General features: G+C 40.3%; 1 protein-coding gene across 1 annotated transcript; it reads right to left on the bottom strand.

The window, feature by feature from the left end:
* Positions 1–1,529: 1,529 nt before the first annotated feature.
* On the bottom strand, positions 1,530–4,674 carry cidec (cell death inducing DFFA like effector c). The gene is made up of 6 exons (XM_069715519.1): positions 4,652–4,674; positions 4,235–4,303; positions 3,995–4,148; positions 3,538–3,687; positions 2,709–2,899; positions 1,530–1,990 (listed from the first exon to the last, which is right to left on the bottom strand). The coding sequence occupies exons 2-6, from the start codon at positions 4,285–4,287 to the stop codon at positions 1,801–1,803; spliced, it is 738 nt and encodes a 245-aa protein (XP_069571620.1). The 5' UTR covers positions 4,288–4,303; positions 4,652–4,674; the 3' UTR covers positions 1,530–1,800.
* Between the last annotated feature and the right edge of the window lie 3,612 nt (positions 4,675–8,286).

Genomic DNA, 8,286 nt, shown 5'->3' with positions numbered 1-8,286 from the left:
CCGAGCACTGCATGCTCAGCGGCTGCAGTCCAGCAGGGAGCACTGACAGCAGCACACAGCAGCACAGCACAGCGGGACGGACAAACAGCTGCACTGTCCCAGGTCAAAGGTCGGCTGCTGCTGGATCCACAGAGGACCCTCCTGTCAATCTGGCTTTCTAGAAGAATGTATATCATACAGATGTTAAATTTTGATTCTTGTTTTTATCTTTGGTGTTTTTCTTTACTTTCCTGAATTTGAATTATTGATTCTTACAACATTGTTTTTATTGTTGCATTTTAAATGTATTTTATTTAACCTACATTTCTACGAGTTTTATCTTATTTCTAATCTTATTGTTCTGTTTTTTATGCCTGTCGATTTATTTGAATCTTTGCTTTTTGTGTGTGTATGTTGGTCTGATGTTAAGCACTTTGAGCTTCAGGCTTGTATGAAAGGTGCTATATAAATAAAGCCGAGTTGAATCGAGTCAGGACTTCAACCAACTGACTGACAGGAGGAGGGGGAGGCACCAGATCTACTCTGAGGGACATACAGATAAAAGCATGTTTAATGCTCCAGACTTCTTTTGTCTTTAAAGGAACTTTAAGTCCCAATTTGAAATGTTTGTTCTTTCTACATTTTCACATTATCTAAAGTACAAATTAAATCTATATTTTGTGTAATTTGCCTGACAATGAGCTGATACTGTAGAAAGAAAAAAAACAGATCATTGTATGGCTACTAGGGTTAACACTTGAATGTTGCTGCTTGTATTATAGACCACAGCAAATGTGGATTAAAGCATGAGAGATGGTCAGTCATGCACCTCATGACTCATTTTAGTGCAAACAAAGAAATGGGACATGACCAGTGTTCATTTCTGTGTTGTGTGTGCATGTGGGTGGGCATCTACTGATCTTGAATTGATGAGAGATGTAATTTCACCAATGTATTACATTTATCCTTCAATATATTACTGAACATGGGGCCTGATTCGCAGAGTGTTTGTTGGATTTCATGTGAACATGGACTGAATACAAAATGACCGAAAAAGAAAGACAAAAAAGGTGGACCACAGTCCCACTCTGCCTACTGAATCTATAACTGACATTCATCTTCTTCAGCATATAGCAGACCACCAATTTGGATCAAATCTGTCCTGCTTTTGCTGTCACCCAACTCAACAGGACAGCCAAAGTGGCACTTCTGCCAGCAGCTGAAAACACCATCTCTTAATATAATGGTTTGCTTCCGTCCACTCGCCCCTTGCAGCTGTTAGCGTCTCTCTCTTGCTCCCACTGTCTTCCTCTGGTTGTCTGAGACAGGCAGGCTGCAGCTGCAAGCCAGAGGACAATTAGGGAAGCGTGGGAGAGACAGCTGAACCTGTTGCCAATTACATCCACTTTGATCTCTCTCTCTCTCTCTCACACACACACACACACACACACACACACACACACACACACACACACACACACACACACATCTTGAACTCACTTGCGGATCTACTGTATGCAGAACTAAAAATAATTTCAGGAATGGGAAAATAAAATGTGTTGCTTTTATTTATTATAACTGCATAGAATAAAGTTACATAGTAGTGAGTAAAAGTGCTTTCTGAGAAATAACTGGTGTTGGCTCATCTAATGTGACAGAGCAAAAAGGCATACAAGACTAGGCTGTTGTTTACAATGTCTGACATGTTCCCAAACTCCACTGGGAAACTAGGACATGAACAGACATAAAACACGTTTCATCAGCAACATCTACCCTGTGACCTCAGTCCAAGGAGTGAACAGCATGTTCACTGCACCATTGTTAGTTCATCAGAGGGATTTTTCCCAGCAGCATGCTCTGCAGCTGCCTGATCCTGCTCTCTTGTGGCAGCACCAGGCCCTTCTCTGCTCGCTGCTCCTCCTCCTCCAGCAGCTGCTCGATGTAGCAGGAGGAGCCCAGCAGGATGTGGCCTGTGGCCTGCATGGAGAAGATGGTCCATCGCAGAGCCTCCCTGAAAGCATAATGCAAAGACAGTCAGAGTGGTCATAGATAGCCAATTCTCATTTAGAGAAACATGACTGGGGAAACACAAACACAGCATTTATGTAACATGAGACATGGGTACATACTGTGTATATTAGTCTGGTATGTGAAAAATGTACATGTAATTTCATGAGGCAGGAAATGAAAAGAGACAAACATGACAACCTGATGAGAAAATGACTGACAGCCTCAGATGCTCATTTCTGACATCAGCTGCATTTCATAAAACTGATGTGCAAGACTTCTAAATCTCCTGCACTGCAATCATATCTGACAAGTCTGCAAACCGTAATCCTGACTGAGGCTCCGTGACAAAACCAAAATCAACAGATCTCAGCAGTGATGACATAACTCCTCCCAAAATTAATCTCAGCAAAATCTAGCCTTTGTTCTTCTGGGATCCGATCATTTTATCACCCACACTGGTAGACATGGTAAAACTTCAGATGACTTCAGAATTTCCATGTTAGGGGCCACACAGCTGATATAGAGTTCATGAATTACAATTTCATTCAAATTCATCAATTATCTCTAGCGGAATTCAATTACTACTAGAGGTCCAAATAATGTTTCAGTTAAGCAATGCTTTGAAAAATACAGTCAGATCAGTTATATAATGGTCAAAAACAAAAGCATAAAAATATCAGAAGAGCTCAGATATTCCTCCTGTTCCTTCATTCACTCACTTCAGCATATTTTTGGCAGCGTAGCAGCGCAGGTCATAGGACACAGAATAAACACCATACAGGGTTGCTTTCACGTTCAGGCAGCCGATGAAATCTTTGGGGTTGTTCTTGTAGAGGTCAAAGGTCACCTTGGCAACATCTGTCCGTTGCTGCTGCCTGTAATCACTGAGCTGATCTCTGGAGGAGCAGATCTGTGAGGTGACGGGAAGAGAAATAGAAGTCAGGTTGGTTTGATTGAAGCTGCAGTGCACTGGACTGCATGATAGCGTACTCTTCCAGTACACTAAAGCAGCTCCTGTCTGTGATGATATGAGAGGCAAATGACAATGACAAGGTCAGCGCAAGGTTAAAACAGTAAAAATTTGTTAGTGGGAGGGATGGGGGTGCAAATTATTGCATGCACCAGTTTGTATGGAAATTAATTGCTTTTGGGTGAACACTTTCAAATCATATGGCACCCGTGGGTCTGATTAATATTCAACCCCTGCCTTTCATTTTTCTCAAAAAACGTATGAAGGAAGAAACTAATCTCTGGTGTTCACCCCGCATTCTGTCTTTGTACAATGACTGACATATATTACTCTCCTATTCAGTTTGGAGGATAAGATATCTCACTGAATAATCCATGTATTATTCTTCAGACCAAAGCTGCGTCATGGCTGCTGCATTAAAGAAAGACATTTTCCTGTCTGTCTAAATCAAAGAATCAATGGCAAAACAATGCTGAATAAATGGAAACTATCGAATTGTTAAGCCTTGCATGCTTGGGAATGCAGTGATGCAGCTGATCAACAGTGCCATCTAGTGGTTAATGTGACAGGAGTCATACAGGATGTGGGCTCCACTTCTGTCCATTCTCCAGGACCATGAGAACAGCATTTTCACGCAGCGTCTGGAAGAAATCCTCCGTGTCCACACCGGTGCCGTCTTCGTCCAGCACCAACACACCGATGCACGGTAAAGTCAACGAGTCACTGACCTGAGAGAGTAGGGACAAAAAACATTATAGTAAGTATATCTCTTGGTGAGGAAGACACACAGTATGTCCTTATAGCACGACTCATTAATCATGTTAACTTTCACCAGCATGAAGAAGCATCAGAGGTGGCGCAGCATTAAGTGGCAGGCCAGTCACACACCAGTGAATTCAATCCATACACACCAGTATCTTTCTGCTTCCTCATTATGCCTTTAGTCTTAATTCTCTTTGAGATGTTGGAGTCCCTGTTTTTATCATTATCCACCATCAGCTACGTCACTCCACTCAAGCCTTTTCGACACCACACCTTGTTCATCAGGTCTTCTAACGAGTCGGCCATAATGCCCTTCTTCACACTGCGGTCTGCGTTGGTGACTCTGAAGGGCTTTGGCCGAGGAACTCGACCTGACAAGAGCTGCTGGGTCATGGAGGCGGTGGTTGAGACGCTGGCCGTTACACACCTGAGAAGAGACATATGGAAGACCTTATTTTGTCAACTGCTGACAGAACTCACTTCATGATCCAAATTATGCAGCACTGCTCTTACTTGGAGAGGGTAGATGGAGTCAGAAGGCTGAGAGACTTCATGGCATAATCCATCTGAGAACACCTCAACCTGCAACCGGAAGTAGCCTCAGTTTAGCAATTAGACTTTAAGGTAACACATTTCAACTAACAACTAGCAGGCCTTACAGAAGGAGCAAGAAGTAGCTTTGATTAAATACTACAACTCCAACTTTTACATTCCAGTAACAAAGTAAGACCCAACAAAGCAAATCCCAGGATTGTAGCCCTGATATAGCACCCAGAACTCCATATTAACATCTGTCATAACTTGGAAAATAAAACCGTCTCCCTCAATAAATAACATTTCATAACAATGTCCTGATAAAACGACAACCTCTTAATGAAAGAAAAGTGATACTTCACTAGCTGTTGTCCTGTGTTTGAATATAATCCTTACGGTCTGTTCTGGAAGAGCTGCTCCCAACTATGTTTTGGTTGACAGTGTAGATAAATGCTCTTCTCTTGTTGCTGTTTCTTGCACCATTTGGCCGGCGAACTTTGTGCTGATGACTGTTGAGCTGAATGCAACTAGTCAGCTTTATTGAGAAATTCTCTATGAACACTCCCACTGGCCCTGAATTGCAGTTTGTTCTACATGGAAACCCAGTAATAACAATTGAGTATTTTAAAGACTTTATATAGCTAAATTAACTCACAGCTATTAGCGTATTTTTAGAATATGTACATGGATGACAAATTAAAGAAAAAAAAAATATGTCTGGACCTCAACTAGAGGGATTGAGCACCATTTTTCACAAAGATATTCCCTTAATTGGTCTTTGGCCATGGTGTTAGCATTTGGCAACATCACATGATTAGCATCATTTCATGGGTGCATGGCCATCCTTGAAGAGATCAGTCAATCCCATCATTGTTTCATCTCAGCCTAAAAGTGATCACTCAGAACAATTTGGGGCCCACGGGCCAACTTTGTTCCGCCCTTTCTTTGTTTTGGCCCACCGAAGCATTTAACAAGCTCCGTATTCTCAAGTGCTGTAAAATCTTAACCATGATGACAATGAATCTTAACATTTGTGCAGCCAAAAAGTACATAATACGAGTTTTACAGCACTGTACACAACAGAGAGCTGTTAAGCTTCATTGACCTACATCTTACCCATGAAGTATTATTGTAATCTTTCTCTCTGCTGCTAATGTTCTTGTGCTGCAGTGTGTCCTGTCAAAGACTTTGAGCTGCCAGTCACTCTGAGAGATTGAGGCAGTGGCACATTGACAAGAGAAAATTTGAAAAAAAATTAGCAAGATGACTTTTTTTTTTTACAATAATTTCTGCAACTTAATCAAATGATTATTAGGCATATTAAGGAAGAGTGTTTAATTATTCAGACATTTTATTTTAGAATGTTATTTTTCTGTTAAATATATTAGACTTTAATGAAGTCTATTTTCACATAACACAAACATTTACTTTTGGCCCATGGCCCTCGATCCAGATACATTTATGGCCCTTCACAGGCAATAATTTGGGAAGTGGCCCCAAAACCCTGAGATCAAAAAGTCCCCCACAGTGTAACAGAGCCACCCGTCCCCTCACTGGAGGGTTCAAGCATTTCGATTTTTCCTTTAATTCCTCACCCGTGCATATATCAATAAAGTTTAAAAGAACTAGGAATCAAATTTTGATGAGTTGGGATGAATCAACCATATGAAGACAGTTGAAAGGTTTGTGATAGGATAACCAGAAGTCTTCTTCATAAAATGTGATGTTGGTTTGAGGGGAGCAGATAGAGGTTGGTGAGAAACATTAGGGTTCTGTTTAAAACAAATTTTACATTACCATGATAGACATTTACAAAAGACTTCAATTTCTGTTACTACTTTGATGACTCTTCATCTCTGTAAGAGGTCAAAAGAAATATATGTGACAGTGAGGATTTAAGCATATAGTTTCACAAATCAGGTTAATGATCAATATTCAGCACGTTATCTTATTCACTGCAGTGTGGTCCTATGCAGGTAAAGAGTGTTGGGACTTCCCCGAGTTATCACCTCATGTTACACAATTTATGCTACAGGCAGTCTGAGATCATATGTGCACTGGCCAAAATAATAACAACCCAGGGAATGATATAACAGAATGTTTTAGTAAAACGCAGAGCCACAGTATTTCTACTTCCTCACTTCTTTAAATTGTTTAAAAAGTAAAGATGTTTAAAATGAATGAAAGAGAGTGAATTCAGCCAAAAGGCCAGAGGATAGAAGACTCATGTCCCACTGCCACCCTCTTACACAACTGGCATCCTGTTGCTAGAGGCCACGTTGCAGCCTGTCTTATGAGCTTTAAAGTTTACACACAGCTGAGCGCACATCTTTCACACTCACAGCCTCCTGCACAGCTCTGGCGTTAGAAATGGAAAGAGAGGAAACGGGAGCACCAATTAATCCTCTCACTAATGGGGAACACAAGTGCAGTTTTCACATTAAATAGCCTAGTATTTGCTTACTAATTCTAATTCTCTAAGGCTTTCTTAAATGTCTATCGGAAATTTGTTTTGGAAGAATATAGTCTAACTCCGGAAAATTTCAACTTGTAGTTTCAAACAACAAAAGCTCTTGGACAAGACTGATTTCACAAGCACTGGAAATAGAAAATGGTCACCATTACAAATGAAGAGCCCAACACCACAGCGAAACGCTTAATATGAAGCAATACAAATTGACTCCATGAAAATTGTGCACTGCCAACAAGAATAAATTAATTTCAAATTCACCTAAAAGACTGTAACAAATATGGGAAAGGGGAAACCATGGAGACATACTTGTCCTGTGTTCCTTCTGTAGCGTGACCCCTCCAGCACGAGCCTGTCACCGTCTCACTAATTGGCAACACCTGAATTGGACCAATTAAAGGCTACAGTTTGCCCATTTTGACTTTCTCTGTTTTACTGCTTATTGTGAAGACGTTGAACAACAGGATAACAAGCTATTATATGGGCACCATGAACATATCTGACAACACAAAGAGGCCTCTTTAGCCCAATTGTTGAAACTACAGCCATAGTTGAAGCTTTTTATTTGCACTCTGAGTTGATGGCTTGTATTATTTATGGAGCGGAGAAGCAACGGGGACACCTTGTGGACAAGCGACGAACTGCAGAGAGAGGAGTCCAGTTGATACGTTAAAAGTCAAAGTTGCAATACCACAAATTAGAATAGTCTATTTGAGAAAGCCTTTACATTCAGAATTATACTAAGTAAATGTATAGATCCAGACTATTAACAACAAAACGCTGCTATCTTAAGTAGTCATATCTATTATGTACAGTTGCCCCTTCCATAATGTGATATATTATTATATAAAAGTCTGTAGTGACATGTGTAAGGAGCATTTTAATGTAAAATTTGCTAGAAGTGAAGTAATTTAACAACTGCATATACTTTATGGAGTTTAGTCTCTAGGAATGAATCACATTTTAAATTATATGGACCTATGTTTTGGTGACTAACTTGTCAAAGTGATTTTCCTTTTGAAATGCAGTGACAAGTATGTTTTATCACAAAATGAAAACACTCAAACAATGTATGAGTACCTCAAAATGATACACGAGTATTTGAGTAATGTCCTTAGTTACTTTCTGTCACTGCCACCAGAAACATTGTAAGTCCAAATTTATTTCCTGTATTGTCAGCAGTTGCTGTAGCAGAAAGACACACGTCCGGCCGATCTGTAAAACAACTTAAAATCCAAACCCAGAAGGCCAAATAAACATTGGGGTGTCTCAGGAGGACACGCATTACGTAAAACCAAGTAGCCTCCAGTTAAATTTGTATGGGGATAACTGCCTAATAATGATGAGTGGAGTTTTTTTTCTTTGAACATTACAAGGTCACATTTATAAGTACGCTTCAATAGACACTCACATCAGACTACAGAGCTGCACTATGGGGAAACACATAGTAGACTTACTAAACAAAAAGGCTTGTTTTGTTTGTGGTTTATTACCTGTGGTAACTGCTGCAAAAGAAGCCTGAGAAAAGCATGCAGGCAAACTTCAAACAAATATTGTTCCA

The sequence above is a fragment of the Brachyistius frenatus genome, unplaced genomic scaffold (genome assembly GCF_029030835.1).
Source record: "Brachyistius frenatus isolate BFR_SWC_R1_liver_20210118 unplaced genomic scaffold, ASM2903083v1 Contig_4, whole genome shotgun sequence".
In the NCBI taxonomy this organism is placed as follows: Eukaryota; Metazoa; Chordata; class Actinopteri; family Embiotocidae; genus Brachyistius; species Brachyistius frenatus.
This window is presented reverse-complemented; position numbering and strand designations above follow the sequence as displayed.